The following is a 27,354-nucleotide window of genomic DNA, read 5'->3' on the forward strand; positions in this document are numbered from 1 at the left end:
CACTTGTGACTGTTCTATGTTGCTAACTTTTCCTTCCTGACAGCGGTAGCCAGTAGGTGAGCTTGTCCTCCCGCCCTCAAAGCGATTCATGATTTCAGCCAGTGAAACTGAATAAGCCAGTGAAGCTGAATGAAAGTCCAAAATAACCAACCGAAACTCAAGTGACTTGCACAATATTCCTGTAATAAGCCTGCACGAATGAAACACTTTTTTCTACCATTTCCATGCATTTCAATTTTCAGCTTAGTGCTACGCCTTCGGTGGCTAATGTGAATCATTGTTGACTGGGTTTTCAGGATCAGCATTTACATCTTAAATATTACAAAAAGAAGGCCAACATGTTGATTTACTATTATCTGTATTTGTAACTTATGAAAATATATTTGTTTAAAAAAATATATATCTTAATACATGAAGTGTACTGTGGAATGTATTTATATTGTTTCTTTTATTATGTAGGTGCATTATGCCACTTGGAACTGAAGCATTTCAGTGAAGCAATAGCCTGGTGTGAAGAGGGGCTTGTAATCGACCCAAAAGAAAAAAATCTGCTGGAAGCCAGAGGTAGAGCTGACAAGCTAAAGGTGAGGATGAAATTCTCTTATCACTCAAGTGATAGGCTTAGGAGCATTTTGAAATTTGTAAGTATTTTATGACCAATTGAGATTCGTAGATATATTCAAAAGTGAACTGGCAATTTAGCTCAGAGGACAACTGCGTGGTGGGAGTATTCTAAAACATATAGTGCATGCGTATTTTAGTTCAATGAGGGGTTCTAGAATTCTTGTCACTGCCAGCACACTGGTGACCCTAATAAGAAGAGAAGGCCTCCTACACAGCTTAATGGCTTGGACAGAATGGAGTTGTGGTACTATTTGTACATGCTCGGGCGGTCACCCATTGTTTTGACGTGCTGCTCTTGAACCAAAAAAGGCTAGCCGGTCATAACGTCAAATTACCTTTTTATGTGTGAATGGGTGGTGATGGCGAACATGGAATTCCCAACCCCCTCCAAGTTTCAGTTTGGTTCAGGTTATATGCTCATTTTATTTTATAACTGGAGGATGGGACCATGCTGCCTCACATCCCAGAGATCAATTTTCACCAAAGCACCCTCGTAAATGCAGTGCATGATCACACTTCAGTAGTAATTTTTAATGTGTCGCCCTTGTTGGTGCGGCCGGTGCTGTGTAACTCTAGACACGTTTCTGGGTTCATTCCTTCATCAGTTGAGAGCAACAAGTCATTTTGATGAATGCTGGAAATGCTGCCCAAAGTCTTGCACCACTCACTGCGCAGGGGCATCAACACAAGACTGTTAGCTCAGTAGATCAAGGGAGCCTTTTCAAACAGTATGAGGGTGGGGCACACTGCCTCACATCCCAGCAATCAGTTTTCCATAATGCAGTGCTTGATAACACTTACTTCAGTAGTAGTCTTTAAGTTTTTACCCTTGTTGGTGCAGCCTATGCTGTGTAACCCTAGACGCATATTTTATTTCATAATATTTAAAGCGCTTGATGGCGGCATGGCTTTCACACTTTTTTATACTCTGAACAATTTGTTTTGATAACTTTTTGCGAATATTGATGTAATTTATACTTAATACAAATTCAGTGATGCTTTTTTAAAGCAATGAGGTATTCATATTATGAGTTAAACATTAGCGGTGTGTCATTTATAAAATGCTCCAAAGTCACTTGCATCGTTGATAATTCCTACCCTGCAGTATTCAGGGTTATGGGTACTGGAATATCACTTCTAGATTCCAGATGTATATCATATTTTATGTTTTACAAACCGGGGATATCATTTTTAGACCTGTGACTCACATCATCATGAGTGGACAAAATGATGGGGAGGGTAGGTAGGAACATCAGCCAGAGAGCATGATCCATCTTAACCGCCTGGAGCGTATGACCATTACATCAAGATTTTTTGCTTCAGGAGTACTATGGGCTTTTTAGCGTTCAGAGATGGGTACTAATTGAATAGGGGAAGTAAGGAGTTGCTAGGGGTTCAGAAATGGATAGGGAATAGGGGAAGTATGGAGCTTTAAGCGCTCGGGCTGGGCAGTGTATATGGTTGGTAACCATTAAGGGTAGTGTATAGGGGTAGAAAGGAGTTTTGGGTTCACTGTTGGGTAGTGTATAGGGGTTGTAAGGAGTTTTTAGGTTTCAGAGATGGATAGTTTGAAATGAATGTGCATTAAGTTTAAATAATAAATTACATAAACAGTAATTGTAATTTATATTTAAAATAATATATATTTTTTTAAACATTACATATGAATAAGATTTTAATTAATTCATTTTTGTGATTAAATATATCTATATGTTTTACAAATATATATATTATATAATCTTATACATGTGTATTGTGTGGGTTAAAACGTATACATACCATCTAATCTGCAAAGTGAAGACAGTCCTGATGTAAAGTAGATCAGTCTAAACCACTGTGATGTAAAGACTCCTGATGTAAAAACTGTTGGAGTAATGACTGACATTTAGAGGGAACGCTCTAACCAGAGTGCCCATCTGAGGTTGTTGTAGTTGGTCAAGTGGCCCAAAGATATTGTGTCAAGTTTCCAACCAAACCACAAACACTTCCACCTACTGGCTACAATGATGTACTTTATTAGGCTATCTGTCGAAGATTTCATACCATCTAAGTATATGATGTAATACATTACCTCTATTTTATAAGCAGTAAAGGTTTGAGCCACTTGTGCTAGGTCTTGAACTGGTAACTGTGAATCTTTCGTTTTAAAGTTCATGCTCTGGTTCTCTCCCATACCTTTTGCCTGATGAAGCCACTGTTAAAATGTTATGTCTGGTGGCCAAATAGTGAGACAGATATGTTTACACCTGCAGCGTGCTGAACAACGGGATGCAAGGAAAGGAAAACTCAAAGACAAGAAAGAACAGACGCAGAAGGAGGCTGTCCTCAAAGCAATACAGGTGTGTATACTTTCAAGGCAAAAGTGGTACACTGCAGGGTAGAAAGAGAAAAGGCTGCACTTCATCCATGCTCTTTCGTCTTTATTGCTGCTCTTAAGTGTGACTCCCAACCACATCTACGCTAGGACAGAACTCCAAGTCAAGTGAGCAGACACAAGTCATACTTACTGCTTTCAAAATGCACAAATATGTGGCCACTGTACACATGTTCTTCATGAACAGTCACTGCCACCTCCCTGCATGACTTGCCCAACAGCCAAATCATTAACGCCTTAAGCACATGTATTTCTGTCTTCTGTCTGTGTCTACTCTTTGAAACGTTGTTTTGCATTAGGTACCATTCATAAAGATGTCAAAAAGTAGACAAACAGATTGTGTTTCTTCATATTTTGTGTACCACACAAGCACTAGCTGGAAACCATGCAGTGGCGTACTTTGCTTGCTGGCAGAAACACTTTACTCAGATGACATTGTTACTTTGAGGGCGATGTAAATGAGAGGCATATGAAGTTATCCAAAACAGCCATCCCATATAATGTGGTTGAACTCCTTTACATCTTTAATAGTGGCGATGGTCTCCTTATACTTCCAATTTCTGTTCTTTTTCCCTAAATGTTCCTCACATAAGAACAGAGGGGGTGAATATGCTTATATACCATTATACTGTGTGTCGAATTATTTTTGGCTCGCATGGTTCCACCAAACCGTGGTAGTCTACATTAACTCTAGTAACTTCATGATATTCTAATTTTTGCAGTACTTAAATCCTAAATGTTACAGATATGGCATGTTCATGGAGTATGATTTGGTACAGCAACCGCTTTTCATTGATTTCACTCAGAGCTGTATATTTGCTATTTGTGCCTAAATGCTAGTTCCAAATTACCTGAATACTGTTGTTGTTTTTTCTTTTCTTCCTCATACGTGATAATAGGCTAGTGGTAAATTCCGAGAGCCAAACATAGCCCAAACTGCTGAGGGTTATGACCTCCTAATTCGAACCTCCTTCAAATATTTAATGGAAGGTTTGCGTGAGCCACCGCTTAACTCCTCCTATGTTGAGGTGTAGCGGGGATTCTGCACATACACAGAACTATGCGCATCTGCACTCTCAAGGGTGCATTTCGGGCAACACCTTGTCTTCTGCCTTCCCATTTTCGAGAGCTTTTTAGGAGACTAGTAGGCCCTGTACAAGGTAAACAAAAGGTTTCTCTGTGTTGAAAATCTCACAGAGACTAAAGCATAGGCATTGATACTTTCCAGAGGTTTATTTTTTCTGACGAGGGCCGGTCCGCTTTCCAAATCTCCTCTGGTATTGCACGTGGGCCATCTTCAGCTTGTACCAAAATCCAGTACCATTTAGATGCCTCTTTTCTCTGTGTCCAGGTACTTTGTAATTCCTCCTCCCATTTTATTCTCTCCCCGTTTTAGATGGTTCCAGCGACCAACTCACTATTTGGTAATACTTTAATCTACAGAGCCTATTGTTCGTAAGCTGTGCTAGAGAATCCCATGAGCTCAAGGTACCCTCCTCAAACAACTGGTCCTATCTTAATATTCCCGCATCAATAGGCAGGATGGCTAATACACCTTAGAGCAACAAAATTATTGATTGAGTCCCACATCTCTGTACTGAAGTGAATCTATGACATTGTTCTGCATTCTGTCCATCAATTGTTCTTTTTGCATTTGTCACCCCGAGTGGGACTGGTATGCCCAGACGTGCGTCCCGTGCTCTCCATGCCACTGGCTGATGCCGGGTGAAACCCCGAAACCAGTCCTCGGATGCTTGTTTTCAGTCCAGGGAGGACCTGGCCTGGCAGTTCGGGCTGGACTGTTCCCATTGGGCGCAGGGTCAAAACTGATTTGCATATGCGTGGGTTCAAACTGGAATGGCATAGGGAGCAAAATAGCGATGGATTTAGGCCCAGATCTCTGTACTGGGGTGAATGTATGACATTGTACTTCATTCTGTTAATCAATTGTCCTTTTTGTATTACACCTTGTAGACACTGTGGGATTTTGGGAGACTTCCATATTGGAGCCATGTCAATGTAGTATGCGATTCCCAGGATCCTTATGGCTTGGATCCATAGTTCGCATGCCGCACTTAGCACTATAAATCTAATCTTTTCAAAATATTTAGGGTCACCAAATTTAAAGCAGGGATATCTTTTGTTAGTGCACAGTAGGGTATACCTGTTGATAGCGGTTTGTCAGTAGTAGCCTAACATTCTTCAGTTGGAAAGCCCAACAGTATAACTGAAAGACTGGAAATGCTACGCCTTTGTCTGTTTTCTTGTTGTGTAAATTTTTCAAGGTACTTTTGTTAGCCCAGATGAAGCTTCTCAGTTTCCCCTGTAGTGTTGTGAACCACTCTCCCCTGATGTGTAAAGGTAATGCATTGAAAATAAAAGTACATTTTGGAAAGATCATCATTTTAATTAGATAGTTCTCTCTAAAGTAGCAAGAGGGAGGTAGGCCCAACAATGCAGAGGGTTCTTCATTTCCAACACAAGTCTGTTAAAGTTTATTTGTGCTATGTTATTCAGACCTTTCACCACTTGTACTCCTACATACCGGATTTCTGTTTTTCTAATGGATTATCAATGGCACCATTCTTGGTCATAATTTCCATTTTGTCTACATTTTCTAGATAACCTGAGACTCTCCTAAAGTTATTTAAAATTATGCGAAATGACCCCTTAAAGCCTTGTGTATAAATCATCAGGCCCTCCGCTTAGAGGGCCTCTTTTGTAACCCAGTCGTGATATTGGAAAGGTATGATCTTCTGTTCACTTCTGATCCTTCTAGCGAGTGGTTCATTGTATAAACTGAACAATAATGGAGATAGTGGGCATAATTGACGAGTGCTTCTTCCTATTTGGAATTGTGGTGTGAGAGAACCATTAACTGATATCCTGCCAGTCGGTGTTGTGTAAATCATTCCTATTCCTTTAAGAAAATTATCGCCTAAACCGCTTTTCTTGATGGCTGCATATAGATATGGCCAATTCATTCTATCAAAGGCCTTAGCTGCGTCAACAGTTGTATTGATCAGCGGGGAGTTTGTTTCTGTAGCCACATGTATGGCAACCACCAAGTCATGAGTCACTTTGTAGAGCTGCCAGAGTCACGGAACCTTTTTGGTTTTCTGGACAAGCCCTCCAACCACTTTTTCTAGTCTTCTAGCCAATATTTGAGTGTAATCTTATAATCATTGTGAAGTAAAGATATGGGTCTATATGATTCACACATTTTTGGGTTTTTATTAGGCTTTAAAATTGTTATTGCAGCTTCATTACATGATGGTGGGGCGGGAGGTCGTCTACGTATATTGCATTTATTAGACTGGTCAAAACGGGAGTAAGTCCATCTTTCAGGACATAATCTAGCTTGCTTGGTTTCCTGTCTGGGCCTGGTTCCTTCCCCTTTTTAACCCTCTGACCATGTTGTATACTTCTGCTGTACTCCTTTCTTGATTAAGATACTGCTGCTTATACTGATCTAATATAGGAAGAGTATCCTCCTTTAACCAATTATCTATTTGTTCCTGTGTAGCTGTTGAATCCTTAGTATATAGATCTTGAAAGAAGTTAACAAAGGCACTCTCAATGTCGGCGTCTTCTAGACAGCATTCACTGGTTTCTTCAGTTTCCATGATTACATTTCTGGCATTGTCTACCCTTGTCGTCCAAGTCAGTAGCTTCCCACAGCCCTAGCCATATTCATAGTGTGCTAACTTGCTAGTATTCCACTTTTTCTGCACCACTCCTTCCAGATATTCTGGTATCGATCCCTTTGCCTTTTTAATCTGATTTGGTAAACTACTTTTTACAGGGGTCATTACAGCTGGTCAGGCCCTTGTGCATGTCTCCAATTTACTGCTCTAACTCCTTCACTTTGGACTGGCAGATGTGGTGGCCGACGGACATGTCTCCTCCGAGCCAGTCGTCGCAGGTAGCAAAGAATCTGGGGGTCAAAATTGACAACGGTCTGACCCTCAGATCTCAGATCCTCACTCTTACAGGCTCGTGTTTTGGACTTCTCCGCATGTTGCGGAAGTTCTTTCCGCTGCTCTCAGAAGATCACAGGAGGATTGCGGTGCAGGCCTTGATCGGTTCAAGATTGGACTATGCTAACATCTTATATCTTGGCCTGCCCGAATACCTCCTGCAGCGGATGCAGGTGGTCCAAAATGCGGCGGCTCGCGCCATTTTTGGCTTGCATAGGCGAGCGCATGCTTCTGGCCTGCTACAGGCACTCCATTGGCTGCCTATCCGACAGCGGATAGTTTTTAAAACTCTGACTCTTGCCCATAAGGCCTTTTACTCAACTGGGGCTAAATACCTGCAGAAGAGGCTCAAGCAATATTGCCCGTCGCGATCTTTGAGATCTGGATCACAGCTTCTTGCCGTTGTGCCCCGTGTGAGGAAGGCTCGACTGGGAGGTCGTTCCTTTATGCTTCAGGCTCCTCAGCTTTGGAACTCTCTGCCTTTTTTGTTACGAAGCAACTCTAATTTGCTATCTTTTAGAAAGGCCCTCAAAACCTGGCTGTTTGCCTCTTTGATTTTACAAAACAATTAAAATTCTTTTTGTGCTTCCCTCTTTATTCTTTGTGTTATGTTTGCTTTTAGGATGTCAATAAAGCGCCGGGACACTCATTAAGTAGCCGTGCGCTATAAGTCACAAAATAACATAACATAACATAACATAACTTTGTTATTGTTCTCTTTCCTTCTATGTGCAGCGTAGCTAATCAATCTCATCTCATATAATGTGTATGGGGGCAGAGACATTATTTCATTCAAAGTATTCTACGGTGTCTTGTTTCAAATAATTTATAATTTCCTGCTTCCCTAGTAGTGATCTATCAAGTGTCCATCTAGATGGGGTTAGGTTATTATCAAGGGAAAGCTCCCGTTTTACCGCAGAGTGGTCTGAAAGATGCTCTGGTCGGTGAAATACCCCCTTTAGCTTATTCGCCAGCTTTACTTCTATGAAAAAGAAATCTATTCGGAAGGCGTGGCCATATTTCTTGTTATGATTAGTATGGTATTTATTCAGACCCACCATCTGTCGCCAGGCATCTATTGAGCCCAGAGTCTTTATCGGGTGGTGGATACACACCCTCATCTTTGGGGAATTAACCGCTGGACTCATCGGCTCTATGATGGTGAAGGAGTTTAACTGTTTACCCACAATTCAAAGCCACTTAGTTTTACTGCGGTGTTTTTACTATGTAAGTGGAGAGCTTTTGACTTGATAAATCCCTTGTGTGGTGGGGAGAGGTTTAGTTTTTGGCAAGTTTGTTAAGCTTGGTTCTTTTCTTTGTCTGGGTTTGAGCCACATATTCAGATCAGCATTTAAGTCCCATAGTTCGATCTGGTGTTGGAGGAAGCCTTTGGTTTGCCTGAGGGATGGTCTGGAACAAAAAGGAAAGGTCTCTGGAGTAAATACGCTGAATGCGAACATAAAGCATCATCTGTCCCTATACTTACGAAGGGCCAGAAGGCGTTAAATATTCTGACTTGCTGTGTTTTAATGCTGGTGTCAAGAAGCGGGGAAATTAAGTCACTGTTAAATATTAAGCAAATACGTGAAAATAAGCTGCAGGAAGCATTAAATCAACATTTTTGTCTTGATTTATTTTGTTTAGACATTCTGAGATTGGTATTGCTTTGCTCATATCACTTTTTAGTGTTATTTTTGTCACAGGATAGAAAAATCAAACTTTGTAAGAAGGCTGCAAATGTGGCTGAAGATGATGACGAAGACAGTGCAATGTCAGAAAATCTTGATGAACTGTCCTTAAATGAACTTGATGCCGAAAATGTTCCTGCTGGAAAGGTGCATTTAGATGGAAATCGTAGTCTTGTCTGGCCAGTACTATTCTTGTATCCGGAACACGGACAAACTGACTTCGTCTCAGCCTTCCATGAAGACTCAAGGTAATTATTGAGGCTGCATCTGAATTGTGTTGATAACTATTTACAAAACTGAGCAAAACTTGGAAGTTCAAAGTTGATTGTTACAGAAGTGAGTGCAGTGGTCTTTGCTAAGCTTCGGAAGGTCTTAGACAGTGTGGATCATTGTGTTAAGACTATAGTGATGCCTCTCGGAAAGACATCACGGTGTGTTTTAATGCCAGTTTATCAACACTGTGCTACTCCACACGGCCAAAATTCTTAAATGTGATTGTATGTGTTGACTTGCAAGAAGTGTAGGACTTAAGCAACCGAAGTTGGTGACATGGTGTCGAGTTGAATTTACCATATCGAATGTAAATAATGTATATGGTTTACATAGCATGCTAGTTATGTAGTGGTGTAAACTCAAAGGTTTCAGAAGAGTTGCTTCTTTAGGTCACCAATACATGCAGGATTACGGTTTGTCACTCATTATGCAGCACAATAATGCAAGCCAAAGTACAGTGTAAGGTTTTGCGGGTTAATTTGCGTAATGTGTTGCATTTATTTCAAGTGTGCTGTCTTTTAAGGCCTTGGCTTAATATGACTTTTGCCCAGGGGGCAGGAGTGGTAGTGGTCCCGGAGCAGTTACCAGATGAAGCACCGGAAGAGCCAAAGTGTAACTGGTGTTAAACCTGTGCCCATCCATACCATTTGATAAAAGTAGGGCCCTGTAATCACTGCAAGGCTATTTTGACCAATGCCTTCATACTGTATGTCAGCTGCATTTTGCTTTAATGTCCTTGGTAGTCTACATTATGCAGAATTTACTCGTTTCGAGTTGTAAAGAACAGTGTTTGTCTTTTTCTTAGGTGTTTGAAGCTGCAACAAAAAAAGCACATCTTGTGGTGTTTAATGCAAAGGGTTACCAAAGGTCCCAATGTCAAGAAGACCACTTGTTTCTGCTCCTAGGCTTTCATTTAGACTTTGTAGGCTTGGTTTAGCAAAATGGAAACCATGGGACAGTAACACCATATTTTTGAGGAAAGCTGCAACTGGAATGCTTTTGCCCTAATCCTGTGTTTTTTTTTTGTTAATCAAATTCATAGCCTGTCACCACAAAGGAGGAATACGTGACAATCACACCTACTATATATTCATCCTCATCTTGAGAAACATTTGCAATCAAATAATCCATTGTTCATTTGAACTGGTTCAAGTCTAAAATAACCTGATATAAAACAAAAACTCATTCGTTCGACAAAAAACAAAATCCACTATTGCCGGAATCTTATTTACATAAAAAAGTTAGGAGTTTAGGAATGCATCATATCTTTACTGCAATGGCTGCTATCTGGGGAATGTAATACATGACATATATTTTAATTTAGTTCTTTATATTTCTATCAAGGATCATGTAACATTGCATAAGACCACATCTCGGTATGAAAACCAGATACTTGAATCTACTTTGCTTCCTTTTTTCTGTATACCTATAAGTTAACTGTGACCCTACATGGTAATTAACCCAGGTCAGCTTACCATCTGACATGTTGCACCTCCAAAAGGACATTTGATTTTGAGGGAGGCATCCGAGGCAGGTGGAAAATGAAGGGAAACAAGGGAATAGACATATTGGATACTTTGTTCTGGTAGACAGCAAGGACGTTCTCATGGAAAACGAGAAAGCCAAAGGTACATAGTGGTTGACAGTCAACATATTGTGTCCCTTAATACATCCCTGCTTTAATGCTTCTTCCTGGCAGTTGAGATAATACACTTAATAGTTTTTCATTTATAAAATGCCTCACTGATGGGGATGTGTTAAGTATCATAAAGCCTCCATCAACAATGCATCTCTTTTCCTATTGTTTGTATTAAGTATCATAAAGCCTCTACCAACAATGCAGTTCTTTTCCTATTGTTTCAGGTTTATTGACCATATTTTGGTAATGTTTGGAGATGAGCTGCCACCTTGGGATTCGGAAAGAAAATATCACGCTCACAATTTGGAGGTAGGATCAGTATGTTATTCCTTTAGCAGTGACGTGCAAATGTGGGCAGACCTTATGAATTTGTCGCAAATGTCTTTTCTGTACAAACGTCATGGTTTGAAAAGGCTGCAGTGTGTGCAATATCATGTCTGCTTCGATTTTTCCTGTATTGTTTCCCCATCACGCAAATACTAAACTTCAAAGCACTCTGTCTGGTGCATAATGCCATTTTATAGTCCAACTGTAGGTTACTTTACCAACCTGTTACACTCTCACAAGCCTACAGGGAAGCCCACGTTTGCATCCCATATCCTCAACCTCTTGTTGCGTCTTAAGAAATACCTGCAAAACACTCGGTTGTTTACTCTGGGATAGCTTCCCATCACACTTGTAATGGAAAACTAACATCCTCAGATTGTTGTGGGAAATAACTTCTCACCTGTTCCCTAAGGGGCTAATCTGGAATTAACTAAGTGTGGAGACTGGGTCCCACTTGCATATTGTGTGACCTCTTCTCTGTGCATAGAAGTCCTTCTCTTTTATCCCTGTTAACCTCAACATTTTTGCCAATATGCCGTATGTGACGCGGCCAGTCTGTTCTGGTTTTTTGCATGAACATGACTGCCTTTTGGGAGGTATAGTTTAGATTTTCAGTTGTTATAAAATTGATATATATATATATATATATATATATATATATATATATATATTGTGAGAAGTTGGCCTGATGTGCAGTGTTCACTATTCTAGTGATCACTACATATCAGTCCAAACAACCCTTATTGATGATTGGTTGTAAGTCAACCTTATAGACCAGCTATCCTAGTAGCATGGATACGAGCAGTCTAAGGCTAAGACTCTAGAGGGCGTGTTAAGCCAGCTGTTTTACCATCACATTACCCCTTGAACACCCAGTGAAAGGACACCACACAAGTGTTATGAAAATAAACAATGTATTTATTAGAATCACAACAACCCTGTACTCTTTATGAGGACAGGGTGCTAGGCACACAACAAAACTCTTACGAAAATACTTAAGTTAGCACGTTATACACAAATGCCCGAGGGGCACGAAAAACCATATACTTTAAAAGTGGAATGCGAATTACTAGCAGGTAAGTAACAGTTCTAATAGGCTTTGGAATCGCTAGAACTGGACTAGGGAATCGTTAGATTACTACTAGGAGACCCAGGGGACTCGGGTGCAGAGTGTGCACTCTCACGCGGGATGCGGGACAAAGTCTATGGAGGCTAGTAAAGGCAAAGTTAGTGTTCACGGGCGAACCCGACCTGGTAGGAAGAAAACGACAGTGGATCCTGACCCTAGGATAGTGAGGCTATGCTGGGACACCGAAGTGCCGAAGTTACCTAGCCCAGGGGCTGCAGCTGCATAGGTCTGAAAAGACGTCGGGGATCTCGTTGCCGGACCAGGAGCCTGGAAGGAAGAAGTTGCTGGCAGGCGACCAGTGAAGAAAAGTTCGATGGATCCAAGCCTGGATCAAGGAAGAAGAAAACCTGAAAGCAGAGGGGACCAAGTTCTTGAATCACTAGCCAGTGATTAAGTGGGCACCAGGATGGCACCGGGCGAAGTCACCGCAGTCAGGTGAGTGGGCGCTGCTGGGCTCTGCAGTCTCTCGGACCAGGAGGCGTTGTCGGCGACCAGGATGGAGGTGCGAGCTGTCCCACGAAGGTTCTTGCTGTCGACGTCGCTGGACCCAGGATTGGGCAACAAGTCTTGGCAAATGCAAGGCCCACGCGGTGGACCTAAAATGGCGTCTTGGGCGGACCAGGAGGGTCCAGGGTACTTCTCCGATGGAGGGAAGCAAGGGCCAGTCTGGAGCAACCAGACCAGCAGCAGAAATGTTGTCGGGCGTCGTCAGGAAGGCCACAAGCCAGCGGGCTAGTAGCCAAACAACGCGGTGAGCAGTAAAAAGCAGAAGGGCCCCACGCAGATCGTGGAGATGCTGGGGGGCTGCTCTTCGGTGCTGGAGCTGCTCAGGGTGGGGGCTTCTCGGACCCCAAAGCACTCACCAGGAATTCACTCGGCGGGCTTGCTGGAAAGAAGTCGTGCAGTCTTGAAGATGGCCGGTCCCTCGAGGTCTCGTCACACCCACGAATCTCAGCGTGACTGATGATGCAGGTAGAGGTCAGAGGTGCCAGGGAAGCCGGTTCTCGTCGAGCTGGGCAGTCGGATTCCGGAGGAAGGACTTGCAGCAGACCGCAGTGTTCTTAGATGGTGCCTGCGGGTGCAGGGTGACTACTCCTTAGTCACAAGGGAGAAATCTTAGGAAGAAGTCTTGAGTTCCTTTCGCAGAAAGTAGTTTCAGGATTCAAAGATGATCTGATTTGGAAGGGGGCCAGTCTCTACCTTTATCCTGTAAAAGGGGGCTGGCACGCGACTAAGTCCTGCCCTATGGGTGGGACTAGGAGGGGGGTGGTTACACCCACTTCCTTGGCGGGCTTTTCCCCAGCACAGGGTCTGGAGTGACCCTGGAACTGGTTCCAGCCAGCCTATGCACAGTGAGCACCGGGGTGCCACGTGCAGTCACCTTCCTCTAAAGCCCTGCCTACCTACAATACACAAAACCCTGTCTGGGACGGTGCTGGCACCGCCCCTGGCAGGAAACCCTTTGTCCTTATCTCCTGCTCTGGGAGGACTCCCAGCAGCAGGAGGGCAGACTTGTGTCTCGGTGGCAGCATCCATTTTGTGGATGCTAAGGCTCTGTCTGACTTTAACCGGGGTTAGGGGTTACATACATGTCGTGTCCCTCTAGAAGGGTGGAATGCTAACCCCGTCGCCAGAATTGGCGAGGGGTTAGTATTCCAATTCGTATGACACCTTACTCGACATGTTTTGATAAAGCGATACCAGAGTTGGCACATAACCGCGAGGATTATAATGCACTTAAGAGTATATGGTATGCGATATCATGGAAACGGCTAAGGGATAGATCCCGAAAGCCGCAGACAGGCTCAGCTCATGCCAGAGCACCATCTCACACGATTCCAAGCACTCTGCCTTCAGGATTGTTAAGGCCTGCCATAGGAGTGACTGATAGGGGATCTGTGTGTCCATTTTAGGGTTAGATATAGGTATACTATATCTAAAGCAAAGGGTGAGTACACCACCTTGCCCCAGCTGTCGTGCAGCCAGTTGTGTCAGTTTTAGTTAGTCAATCCAGGGGTGGCACAATACATGCTTCAGCCCCTGGGAGACTTCTGGGTGCACCTCAGCCCTGGGTACAGGGACTTGGAGAGGGCCCAGTGCCAATTCAGTACCTGAGTACAATTTGGATAGAGAGAACAGCTAGGCTGTGGGTCTGATTAGCAGGCCCACAGCCAGGGAAAGTCGTAAACCAGTGCAGCAAAAAGCAAAAAATCTGGGTGATCATAGGATTGCAGACCCTACTCTCCTACATGACCCCCCCCCCCAAACTTTGGGACAATAAACTAACCTTGACCAGGTGAGTCTTCTTGCTCTAAGTGGAAATACCTGGAGAGCCCATCAGCATTGCTGTGATCAGTCCCAGGTCTATGCTCCACTGTAAAATCCATCCCCTGTAGGGAAATGGACCACCTAAACAGTTTGGGGTTTTCACCCTTCATCTGATTTAGCCACAAGAGGGGCTTATGGTCTGTCTGAATGGTGAAGTGAGTGCCAAACAAGTAGGCCCTCAGCTTCTTCAGGGCCCAGACCACAGCAAAGGCCTCCCTCTCAATAGCTGACCAATTTTTCTCTCTGGGTGTCAACCTCCTACTAATGAAAGCAATAGGCTGATCATTACCATCAAAATTCAGTTGAGACAGAACAGCTCCCACACCCAACTCAGAAGCATCTGTTTGGACAATGAATGGCTTGGAGTAATCTGGACTCTTGAGGATAGGTGCTGTGCACATGGCCTGCTTTAGGTCATTGAATGCTCTCTGACAGCTTGCTGTCCACTGAACTTTCTTTGGCATCTTCTTGCTTGTCAGGTCATTAAGGGGGGTCACTATGGACCCATCATTTCTGACAAACTTCCTATAGTACCCAGTCAGGCCCAAGAAAGCTCGAACCTGAGTCTGGGTGATTGGAGGAGTCCAGTCCTTGATGGCCTGTATCTTACTCTCCAGTGGCTGAACCTGGCCTCCACCTACAAGGTGGCCCAGGTATACAACCTGTGACTGCCCTATCTGGCACTTTGTGGCCTTGATAGTGAGGCCTGCCTTTTGCAGGGCCTCTAACACTTTCCTCAGGTGGACCAGGTGATCCTCCCAGGTGGAGCTAAAGACAGCAATATCGTCAAGATAAGCTGCACAGAAGTCATCCAGCCCAGTGAGGACTTGATTCACCAACCTTTGGAAGGTGGCAGGCGCATTTTTCAGTCCAAAGGGCATTACCACAAATTGATAATGCCCTCCAGGGGTAGAAAATGCTGTCTTAGGTTTGGCTTCCTCAGCTAACCTGATTTGCCAATACCCAGCTGTCAAATCAAATGTGCTTAAGAAGTTGGCAGAAGCCAATCTGTCTATAAGCTCATCTGCTCTTGGTATTGGGTGGGCATCAGTCTTAGTGACTGCATTGAGGCCTCTGTAGTCTACGCAAAACCTCATCTCTCTCTTACCACCCTGGGTGTGAGGCTTTGGCACTAGAACTACTGGGCTAGCCCAAGGGCTATCTGAGGGCTCAATGACTCCCAGCTCCAACATTTTCTGCACTTCAGTTTTGATGCAGTCTCTAACATGATCAGGCTGCCTGTAGATTTTACTCTTGACAGGCAGACTGTCTCCAGTGTCAACATCATGGGTACACCAATCAGTTTGGCTGGGTGTCAGCGAGAACATATGTCTGTAGGATTGCAGAACTTGCCTGCAATCCTGTTGCTGATGTTCAGTGAGGCTGCCACAAAAGACAACACCATTAACTGACCCATCATCAGGATTCTGAGTGAGCAGGTCTGGGAGAGGGTCACTCTCTTCCTCCTGTCCCTCATCTGTGGCCATGAGCAAGCTCATGTCCTTCCTGTCAACATATGCCTTGAGCCTGTTAACATGGAGCACTCTGAGAGGGCTCCTGGGAGTTCCAAGGTCCACCAAGTAGGTAACCTCTCCCTTTTGCTCAATGATGGTGTGGGGCCCAGACCATTTGTCTTTCAGAGCTGCTGGGGCCACTGGCTCCAGCACCCACACCTTCTGTCCTGGCTGGTACACAGTCAGAACAGCCTTTTGGTCATGCCAAGCTTTTTGAAGTTCTTGGCTGGCCTCAAGGTTTTTGGATGCCTTCTCCATGTATTCAGCCATCCTGGAGCGGAGACCAAGTACATAGTCCACTATGTTGGTTGCAGGCTTTTTGAGAGGTCTCTCCCATCCTTCCTTCACCAAACACAGGGGTCCTCTTACAGGATGCCCATACAGAAGCTCAAAAGGGCTGTAGCCAACCCCCTTCTGTGGGACCTCTCTGTAAGCAAACAAGAGGCAGGGGATCAGGACATCCCATCTTCTCCTAAGAGGTTCAGGTAGTCCATGAATCATCCCTTTCAGGGTCCTGTTGAATCTCTCAACAAGCCCATTGCATTGTGGATGATAGGGTGTGGTGAACTTGTAGTTCACACCACACTCTTTCCACATGGCAGTCAGATATCCTGACATGAAGTTTGTACCTCTGTCAGAAACGACCTCCTTAGGGAAACCCACTCTGGAGAACACTCCAACTAGGGCTCTTGCCACTACAGGGGCTGTAGTGGTCCTAAGGGGAATAGCCTCAGGATACCTGGTGGCATGGTCCACCACCACCAGTATAAACTTGTGTCCTGATGCTGTCTGGGGTTCCATTGGACCAACAATGTCTATCCCCACTCTTTCAAAGGGAACCCCCACCACAGGTAGTGGTATGAGGGGGGCCTTTGTTGTGCCACCTGACTTACCACTGGCTTGGCAAGTGACACATGAGCGACAAAACTCCTTGGTATTCTCATTCATATGTGGCCAGTGAAAGTGTGAGACAAGCCTGTCCCAAGTCTTTGTCTGACCTAAATGACCTGCAAGGGGAATCTCATGGGCCAAGGTGAGAAGGAAACCTCTCAGAGACAAGGGGATGACCAGCCTCCTGGTTGCACCAGGCTTGGGGTCTCTTGACTCAGAGTACAGGAGTCCATCTTCCCAGTATACCCTGTGGGCACCTGTGGCATTCCCTGCAGCCTCAGCAGCAGCCTGCTGTCTGAGGGGTTCAAGGGAAGGGCAGCTCAACTGTTCCTTCCCCAGGTCTGCTCTGGAGGGTCCCCCTGAGCCCAGAAACTCAACTTGATCAAGTTCAAGCTCTTTAGGCTCAGTTTCCCTCAGCTCTTCTAGATCAGCCTCCTCAGAGACTTGATCCTCAACCTGGGGCAAGGGGGAAGGCAAAGCCTTACCCTTACTGCTCTTCTTCTTGGGAGGTGTCTGGTCCATAATTTCAGGATCCAGCACCTGTTCAGTGGGGCATCTTCTGGCCTGTGACCTAGTCACAGCAAGCACATGTGCTGGCAAGCCTAACATCTCCATGTGAGTCCTCTGCTCCACTTCTGACCATTGTGATGACTCCAAATCATTGCCCAACAAACAATCAACTGGGAGGTCTGAACTGACTACAACTTTCTTTTGTCCCTTCACTCCACCCCAGGAGAAAGCCACAATTGCCACACTATGACTAGTAGTGACATTGCTGGCATTGGTCACCAGGAAATCAGTACCTGGCATGATCTGTCCAGGGTCCACAAAGTTAGGTGTCACCATGGTGACACTGGCACAAGTGTCCCTATAGGCCTGAGCCATTTTGCCATTAATCAAAGGTGTCTGCCTGTATTTGCCCAAAGTATTGGGACTTATTTCAGGGGACATATCCATATCCCCTGTACAGACAAGGACAGCCTGAGTGAGTGTGCCAACTAAGTTGTCAGACCCCTCAGTACCCAAGGTTAACCCAACTAATGCCTTGGGAGTGACACTACCACTACTGACTGTACTAGGGGGTGCAGTTGCTTTAGGAGCTGTAGTGGCAGGAGTTTGTCCTCCTCTTTTGGTGCACTCACTAAACCAGTGAGATTTACTTTTGCAGTACTGGCACCACCTTTTTGACTGGCCTTCTTGAGTCTTCTTCTTCTGGGAAGCCTGACCCCCACCCTCTTTGGTTTGTTGGGGACCTGGTGAAGACTTCTGGTCATTTTGCTCATTCTTAACATTACCCTTCTGGTCTGCTTTCTTCTGACCACCCTGGTTCTGGTTCTGGTTCTGCTTGATCCTTGTCCTGACCCATTTGTCTGCCTTCTTTCCCAATTCTTGGGGAGAGGTCAGATCTGAATCAACAAGGTGCTGGTGCAGCAACTGGTTCTGACAATTGTTCAAAATTTGTTCTCTCATCATTAGATTATACAATCCTGTGTAATCTGTAACCTTGCTACCCAGCAACCAGCCCTCCAAAGCCTTAGTGGCACAATCCACAAAATCAGACCAGTCCTGAGACTGAGTTTTCTGGGTGTCTCTGAACAGCAACCTGTACTGCTCAGTGGTTAAACCAAACCCATCAACCAGTGTATTCTTCAGGACCTGGTAATTGTTAGCATCCTCCACTCTTGTAGTGAGGAGCTTATCTCTACCTTTACCATCAAAGGAGAGCCACAGTATAGCTGCCCACTGACTCTGGGGAATGCCCTGCACAGTGCAGGCCCTCTCCAGAGCAGCCATCCATTTCTGGATATCATCTCCTTGCTTAAAGGGGGGCACTATTTTAGTCAGGTGTTTAGTATCTAAACCCTTCTCTCTATCTCTTGGGAGATTGCTGCCACCAGTGGGAGCTAACCCACTCATCTGCTGCTCTCTTGCCAGGGCAAGCTTCTCTTTGGCCAGGGCAATTTCTTCCCTTTCAATCCTCAGTTCAGCTTGTCTCATCCTAGCCTCATGCTCCCTTCTCTGAGGGGAAGTAAATCTCCTCTGTGGAGGATTCCTTCTCCCCTGAGAAGAGGCATTAGAGTGCAGAGATCTATTGGAGTCCCTAGAAAGAGATCTATCTCTCCTAACTCCAAGGTTAGGCCCACTTCGGGTTAGTACTGGGGGTCCCCCAGATCCTAGCCCAAGTAAGTCTAAGTTGGTCCTAGTTAGCCTTCTGACTACCTCAAGACCCTTGTCTACCTCATCCCCAGAGAGTACCTCCTGATCCTCCTCCTCAACTGCTGAATCAGTGTTGGGGAGGTCTGGATCCCCAGAGGTTCCCTCTAAGGCTGGCATGCTCTCATGTAACTGAGAGAGCTTTCTGGCATCATATGTCTCTAAGAGACCTATCAGAAAGGGAATGGTGGGGTTAGACCCCTGCTTCAGTTTCCTGGAGACACAGATTTGTCTCATCTCCTGAAAACTGAGAGCTGCATATCTTGAAGTGACCTGTGGAGGGTCAACACTGACCAGGGGAGTCTCAGTAGAGTCCCCCTGAGTCGACATGCTTTTCTAGTGAGGTGTAAGTGGTGCACTTACCTACACTATATGTTTGCCTACTGATCCCTTGCTAGAGTTGTAGTTTAGGGTGTGCTAGGCCCTAGGAGCTACAACAGCTGGTTCAGTAGAACTCAGAGTATTCTAAGCTAAGTTATATGTACCTTTAGTACTTATGTGATCTTTCACAAGATATTCTTAGGGCATGTGTGGTAAAACAACAGCAAGCTCAAATCCCAACCGCTGCTCACCAATGTGAGAAGTTGGCCTGATGTGCAGTGTTCACTATTCTAGTGATCACTATATATCAGTCCAAACAACCCTTATTGATGATTGGTTGTAAGTCAACCTTATAGACCAGCTATCCTAGTAGCATGGATACGAGCAGTCTAAGGCTAAGACTCTAGAGGGCGTGTTAAGCCAGCTGTTTTACCATCACATTACCCCTTGAACACCCAGTGAAAGGACACCACACAAGTGTTATGAAAATAAACAATGTATTTATTAGAATCACAACAACCCTGTACTCTTTATGAGGACAGGGTGCTAGGCACACAACAAAACTCTTACGAAAATACTTAAGTTAGCACGTTATACACAAATGCCCGAGGGGCACGAAAAACCATATACTTTAAAAGTGGAATGCGAATTACTAGCAGGTAAGTAACAGTTCTAATAGGCTTTGGAATCGCTAGGACTGGACTAGGGAATCGTTAGATTACTACTAGGAGACCCAGGGGACTCGGGTGCAGAGTGTGCACTCTCACGCGGGATGCGGGACAAAGTCTATGGAGGCTAGTAAAGGCAAAGTTAGTGTTCACGGGCGAACCCGACCTGGTAGGAAGAAAACGACAGTGGATCCTGACCCTAGGATAGTGAGGCTATGCTGGGACACCGAAGTGCCGAAGTTACCTAGCCCAGGGGCTGCAGCTGCATAGGTCTGAAAAGACGTCGGGGATCTCGTTGCCGGACCAGGAGCCTGGAAGGAAGAAGTTGCTGGCAGGCGACCAGTGAAGAAAAGTTCGATGGATCCAAGCCTGGATCAAGGAAGAAGAAAACCTGAAAGCAGAGGGGACCAAGTTCTTGAATCACTAGCCAGTGATTAAGTGGGCACCAGGATGGCACCGGGCGAAGTCACCGCAGTCAGGTGAGTGGGCGCTGCTGGGCTCTGCAGTCTCTCGGACCAGGAGGCGTTGTCGGCGACCAGGATGGAGGTGCGAGCTGTCCCACGAAGGTTCTTGCTGTCGACGTCGCTGGACCCAGGATTGGGCAACAAGTCTTGGCAAATGCAAGGCCCACGCGGTGGACCTAAAATGGCGTCTTGGGCGGACCAGGAGGGTCCAGGGTACTTCTCCGATGGAGGGAAGCAAGGGCCAGTCTGGAGCAACCAGACCAGCAGCAGAAATGTCGTCGGGCGTCGTCAGGAAGGCCACAAGCCAGCGGGCTAGTAGCCAAACAACGCGGTGAGCAGTAAAAAGCAGAAGGGCCCCACGCAGATCGTGGAGATGCTGGGGGGCTGCTCTTCGGTGCTGGAGCTGCTCAGGGTGGGGGCTTCTCGGACCCCAAAGCACTCACCAGGAATTCACTCGGCGGGCTTGCTGGAAAGAAGTCGTGCAGTCTTGAAGATGGCCGGTCCCTCGAGGTCTCGTCACACCCACGAATCTCAGCGTGACTGATGATGCAGGTAGAGGTCAGAGGTGCCAGGGAAGCCGGTTCTCGTCGAGCTGGGCAGTCTGATTCCGGAGGAAGGACTTGCAGCAGACCGCAGTGTTCTTAGATGGTGCCTGCGGGTGCAGGGTGACTACTCCTTAGTCACAAGGGAGAAATCTTAGGAAGAAGTCTTGAGTTCCTTTCGCAGAAAGTAGTTTCAGGATTCAAAGATGATCTGATTTGGAAGGGGGCCAGTCTCTACCTTTATCCTGTAAAAGGGGGCTGGCACGCGACTAAGTCCTGCCCTATGGGTGGGACTAGGAGGGGGGTGGTTACACCCACTTCCTTGACGGGCTTTTCCCCAGCACAGGGTCTGGAGTGACCCTGGAACTGGTTCCAGCCAGCCTATGCACAGTGAGCACCGGGGTGCCACGTGCAGTCACCTTCCTCTAAAGCCCTGCCTACCTACAATACACAAAACCCTGTCTGGGACGGTGCTGGCACCGCCCCTGGCAGGAAACCCTTTGTCCTTATCTCCTGCTCTGGGAGGACTCCCAGCAGCAGGAGGGCAGACTTGTGTCTCGGTGGCAGCATCCATTTTGTGGATGCTAAGGCTCTGTCTGACTTTAACCGGGGTTAGGGGTTACATACATGTCGTGTCCCTCTAGAAGGGTGGAATGCTAACCCCGTCGCCAGAATTGGCGAGGGGTTAGTATTCCAATTCGTATGACACCTTACTCGACATGTTTTGATAAAGCGATACCAGAGTTGGCACATAACCGCGAGGATTATAATGCACTTAAGAGTATATGGTATGCGATATCATGGAAACGGCTAAGGGATAGATCCCGAAAGCCGCAGACAGGCTCAGCTCATGCCAGAGCACCATCTCACACGATTCCAAGCACTCTGCCTTCAGGATTGTTAAGGCCTGCCATAGGAGTGACTGATAGGGGATCTGTGTGTCCATTTTAGGGTTAGATATAGGTATACTATATCTAAAGCAAAGGGTGAGTACACCACCTTGCCCCAGCTGTCGTGCAGCCAGTTGTGTCAGTTTTAGTTAGTCAATCCAGGGGTGGCACAATACATGCTTCAGCCCCTGGGAGACTTCTGGGTGCACCTCAGCCCTGGGTACAGGGACTTGGAGAGGGCCCAGTGCCAATTCAGTACCTGAGTACAATTTGGATAGAGAGAACAGCTAGGCTGTGGGTCTGATTAGCAGGCCCACAGCCAGGGAAAGTCGTAAACCAGTGCAGCAAAAAGCAAAAAATCTGGGTGATCATAGGATTGCAGACCCTACTCTCCTACATATATATATATATATATATATATTTGTTTGTTTTTTAGTCTTGGGAACTTGCTAATGCGTACCATACTATGGTATATATTGTGCACATTCGCTGTTGTGTACAAAATGTCATTTTCTGAGGCAGATCCCTTCTTGGGAACTTTCTTGTGGTTACCATAAAATTATGCAGAATAAAGATTCACATTTAATCTAGAAGTCATAACAAACTCTAAAGCACCCATCTTGATCACTGAAGGATAGAATTTATACACCATGTTCATTCAGAGCAGGCAAGCCTACTGATGAGGACTGTTTGAATATTTTACAGTATATGCATTCCTCATCAAGATACCTGATACCGTAGCTTATGATAGGGACCCTACCCCGCAGGAGAGGCCTTTACCGCAATGCCACATAAAATTGGGCCACCCAGAACCTCTGGTATATTGCTGGGAAACCGCCATTAGGCATGCATAGATCCTACATAAGAAGAAAAAATTAATTCAAAGTAACAAGTTATTTACCTTCTCTAATGCCATTTCTGATAAATATTCTATTGTAGATTCTTCACCTTAGAATATTCCCCAGGCAGCATACTGGATCTAGAGGTTTGTTATAGTAATGCTCCCACGCACTGCTAGATGGTGCCATGTGGTTCCATTCTGCCAGAGAAGCAATAGTATATAACTGCATATCAGTGTCACCACTGCGCACTTAAGTCAATTTCTTATTGCTTTCCTTACCACTCCCTTAGACCTGGAATGTGAACAATTGTTGGATAGAGTGCAAGACTTCTGTGAGGTTTATGACATTTTCCTGTATTCAGCAATGTATAGCATTGCTTCACAGTCCCGAATAGCTTTCTCATGAGGGTGCACTAAGCACACGACTTTGAGTCTTGCCCCAAACCCAAATACCAATGAAACACCTCATGCAGGTCCATAACTGACATCTGCTTTCTTCAGTAACGGCATGGTTTGAAATCGGTAATTTTTGGCTGGGACATTTCCCTTAAACATGGATTCAGTATTTGGGAGCCATCGAAATACAGAAGTAGGAGTGGAGCTCCAGATCCATATTTGAAGAAACGGAAAGAAAGGAACAGACATTGGTGCGAAGGGGCAGTGCTTATATGTGGCTCTGTTCTGTTGTGCAAAGTTTGCCTGAATATATTGTGCGATGTATCTATGTTAAAGTGTTAGTGATACGTGGACAAAGTGATTGATGACTGAGGATGAAAGTGACATTGATTTTTCAAAAGAGAAATGTTTTATATTTAGTTTATCCAGATTTTTCTGAAGAGAAATGTTTCATGTTTAGTTTATCCAGACCATACTATTATTGTAAAACAATGGATGTATAGTATTTATGTGTTGATAGGTATTTGTTCTGCATAAATCAGCTGGGAAGGAGAGGATCACTGTTGATGGTAGAAGGCATGGACATGAACCAGTTTGGGGAAAATATACAAATGCAATATACACTTGTGGAAAAATGAAGTGGAAAAGTTCTCTTTTAGACCAAAGGACTTTAGACTCGCTTTTGGAGGGTCGATGAAGGACTTCTTAAATAAGTGCCCCTTAAGCACTGTTTTGAATTTCAGGAGTGATGATGGAAGCCTGATGTGGGTGGGTGAGTTGTTCTAGACCTATAGGGCGAGACTACTTGACTTCTGGTTTTCTTTACTTTGCTCTTCACATTTTTTAGACATGTATATGACATTACTTCTTGCCTGTTAGGCCAGTAATGCTGGTGTGATGGTTCTTGCTTCGTTTTCAATCTGTCTGCTGCGCTGGCTTGGAAGGCCAACACAGTCACTACCATAGTAAGAGTCCAATTCTCAATGACAGTTCCTGCCCTTAGTGTGTGTCACCAACCGATCCAGCTATGTTACAATTTTTCCAAAGCAAACAAATAAAATAAATATACTGCACTCTTTCATGTGTGTCACTGAACACCTGATTTTAGAAGTGCATTGTGTGAGGCAGTTTCTTCTCTATTGCTGTGACTGTCAAAAGACTTTCACGTTTTAGAAATTAGCGAATGTTCTTTAGGTCTCTCCTAGGCAGCACATGTGCGCTGTCTCTTTGAGACATGCTGTATCCACCATATGGGCTTCAAGCACCGCCCATCCTTTTCATTAGTTCTTCTAACTGCATGAATACGTTTAGTAGTCCCTCCTTTTGGACTTTTGTATCCTCACATGAGGACTGCCCCTGTTACATGTGATCTAACTCTTCAGGTTATTTATGATACTTTGAGAGCACTCTTTTTTATTGGCCTGCCTCTGCTCATGTTAAGTGTTCTCTTTTGTTTACCGGCTTGATGAAGCCTTTGTAGCTGCTTCCTTTGCCATGCTGTTTGCTCGTCTTTGGAGTTTCAGCTTCGCCCGTAACTTAATTTCCCCATGTCCCCCTCCCCCCCCAACCCCTACCACAACACTGTTTGACCGCCCCCACCACCCTTCTGAGGTTGCTGCTTGTTTTTTATTTAGTTTCTGTCCGTTCACCCGACAAGAGTTTGTTTGGTACTACTAATTACGTGGTTTCTTTTATTATACCGTCCCGCTTTTATCATTGGCTGCATACAGAGTAGAGCAGAGGCAACAGGTTATGGCGGCGGCTGAAAAACACCCCAAAAAAACAGGGAGTGCCGTATCGGCTTCCCCTCTTTCGCCCCTTCCGAGCCCGGTCTCTCTCAGCATCCGCTCATTATGTTTGAGTCGGACGCCAGGATCCCAGGAAGCAGCTTTACGTTAAGGCTGATGGAGCCGTTCCCTCCCCTGTTGTTAATTACCCCTATTGTCCATTTTGCATTTAGACCCTCCCTCCCCATGCTGACCACTCCTATTCCCCTCCCATTGCGGTGACAACTGAAGTTCCAGGTATACTTAAAACAAAACCCCATATGCTATCTCTGCCCTCGTATTTACTTCATACAATCTCCTGCGGCCCGACCGTCTGTTGCATTTTGCTATTCTTTGAGTTAGGCTTGCAGTGATATCTGTATTCAGTCAACCTTAAGCCACGCCCCTCCTTATGAGCTGCATGTTGAACCGGAAGATGTATGTCACACACACTGCAGGAAAACATGCATGGCGGTACAAGGCAGCAAGAGGTGAGAAAGTGCTGTAAAAGAGCGTGTAATAAGCTACCGTTGGAGGGAAGAGCGTGGTGATAGTCATGTCAGTAGCTGCCTTTTTAAAATGTAGTTGAACAGCACAAACTGTGGAGATCAATGGGAAATGCGAGGTCACTGATGGTAATAATACCTATGTGTGGCAGCTTTTCTAATCTGTCCCCATGTTGTTCCTGAATTCCAGGGGTCTGAGCCCTGTGCTGATGAAGGAAAAACTCAGGTGTTGCATTCCCTCCTACCCCTACACCCAGTCCCGTTTCATTGTTCACTTATGTGCCTCTACTAGCAGGGTGTGTTTTCACATCCTACTTTTAAAATCCTCGAACTAATATATAAACAAAATAAGTCTGACTCTGTACCCCTTCATCGATTACCATCCTCTGTAAGGAAACATAGGGGCCGATTATGATGGCGGACGGACCTGAGTCCGTCCGCCACCATAGAGTAGGAGGGAAACTCCGCATGGCCTGCGGAGTTCCCTCCTGTGCAATTAGGATGTGACCGCCACCCTGGCGGTCACATCCTCTATTTTTACCATTGCGGCGGGTACAGCTTCAAGCTGCATCCGCCGCAATGGTAAAAATGCATACATTGCATTTGTATGCAGAAAGCGGCAGGCGCCGAGCGGAGCCTGCCGATTTCTGCATACAAATGCAGGGGGGTACCATAGGTACCCCCCATGTGCACCCCCCACCCCCCCTTCACCCAGGGGGCCTGCAACGGGCCCCCGCAGTGAAGTTACACATGCTTTTCCACGGCGGAAAACCCGCCGCGGAAAAGCATTTTTCACAGGCCATCCTAATATGGCTGACGGTGTCTGAGAGACACCGTCACCATATTAGAGCTTTCCCGCCGCCGTTGTAAGCCAACCGCGGCGGAAAAGCGGCGGACGGAAACCAGGACCCACCAGCCATCCTAATGTGGCGGTGGGTCTTTGGTCGATCCGCAGAGGATTTTCCGCATCCTCCGGGCCGGCGGTGGCTTCCGCCGGCCCGGAGGATGCGGAAAATCCTCCATTGTAATAGGCCCCATAGTGTTTTGATGGGCATAGCAGAAACATTCCCTCAAATGTCTCTGTTGTGGTAGACTGCCATGATCAGAGCCCATTCTATAACTCGTCAGACCCACAGCTCAGTTAAACCTGTTTACTAAGCCAGTACATGACTTTCTTTTATGCGTTTAAACTGTAAGTAACTGCCCCTGCCTTCCAGCGCTGCAAAAAAGCAGACAAAGCTGACGTTTACAGTCTCCTACTATGGTAATAGTACATGCTAGGAGGCAGCATCTTTGCAATTTGTAAATTTGTTTACAGGGTGCCTTTTTCCACTCTAAAAGTTCCAGATGTTTTTTTATTTTAATTTATGTACTTGTGCTACATTCTGAATACAAACATGGGCTGGTTTGACTGGCAGCTTTTTGGAGGGGGTATATATTCAGCCATCTTTGTGACTAGCAAACGGTCCACATGCCGGCTGTAAAGGCAACTCTCTTTGAATAAAGAAGATGCCCTTCTGGACTCCGCAGTATCGGGTAAAACATTTACCTCCCTCCTCTACTGCTCAAGCAACATTCTGTGCAGAGCTATTCGCTTGTAGCAGCAGTTCAGCATTATCCAATCAGTGTCTGTAGGTGTGTCTTGAGTCTTTAAACTGCCTGGCGTTTGTGAGCTTATTTGTTTTGGCATATCCATGTGTGCATGAATTTGCATGTATATCAATATCTTTCTCTCTCTCTCTTCTCTCTCTCCTTCCCCTCTCCCCTCCACCCCCCGTGGGGAGTGAGTATCTGAACAAGTACTGATGCCCAGTGTCTGTGTGTCTGATGCCTAGTGTCTGTGTGTCTTGAATTAGTTTCTCACTACCCATTGAGTCCTCAAGAAGGGTGAGGTTGGGTGCTCGTGGCTGGTGAGCCCATTGAAGTTAATGGAAACAAACATTTTTTGGAGAGAGAACACACTTTCCAAGTGGGTTATT

At 45.3% G+C, this 27,354-nt stretch overlaps 1 protein-coding gene across 1 annotated transcript in view; it reads left to right on the forward strand.

Moving 5' to 3' along the window:
• Positions 1 to 27,354, forward strand: part of TTC4 (tetratricopeptide repeat domain 4) — a 160,306-nt gene that overhangs the window by 104,288 nt on the left and 28,664 nt on the right. The window contains exons 5-8 of the mRNA XM_078670273.1: positions 460 to 584; positions 2,877 to 2,963; positions 8,682 to 8,914; positions 10,803 to 10,887. Of these exons, the coding sequence (XP_078526399.1) occupies positions 460 to 584; positions 2,877 to 2,963; positions 8,682 to 8,914; positions 10,803 to 10,887 (530 nt within the window). The remainder of the gene's footprint in view (positions 1 to 459; positions 585 to 2,876; positions 2,964 to 8,681; positions 8,915 to 10,802; positions 10,888 to 27,354) is intronic.

Source organism: Lissotriton helveticus, chromosome 1_2 (assembly GCF_964261635.1).
Source record: "Lissotriton helveticus chromosome 1_2, aLisHel1.1, whole genome shotgun sequence".
NCBI lineage: Eukaryota > Metazoa > Chordata > Amphibia > Caudata > Salamandridae > Lissotriton > Lissotriton helveticus.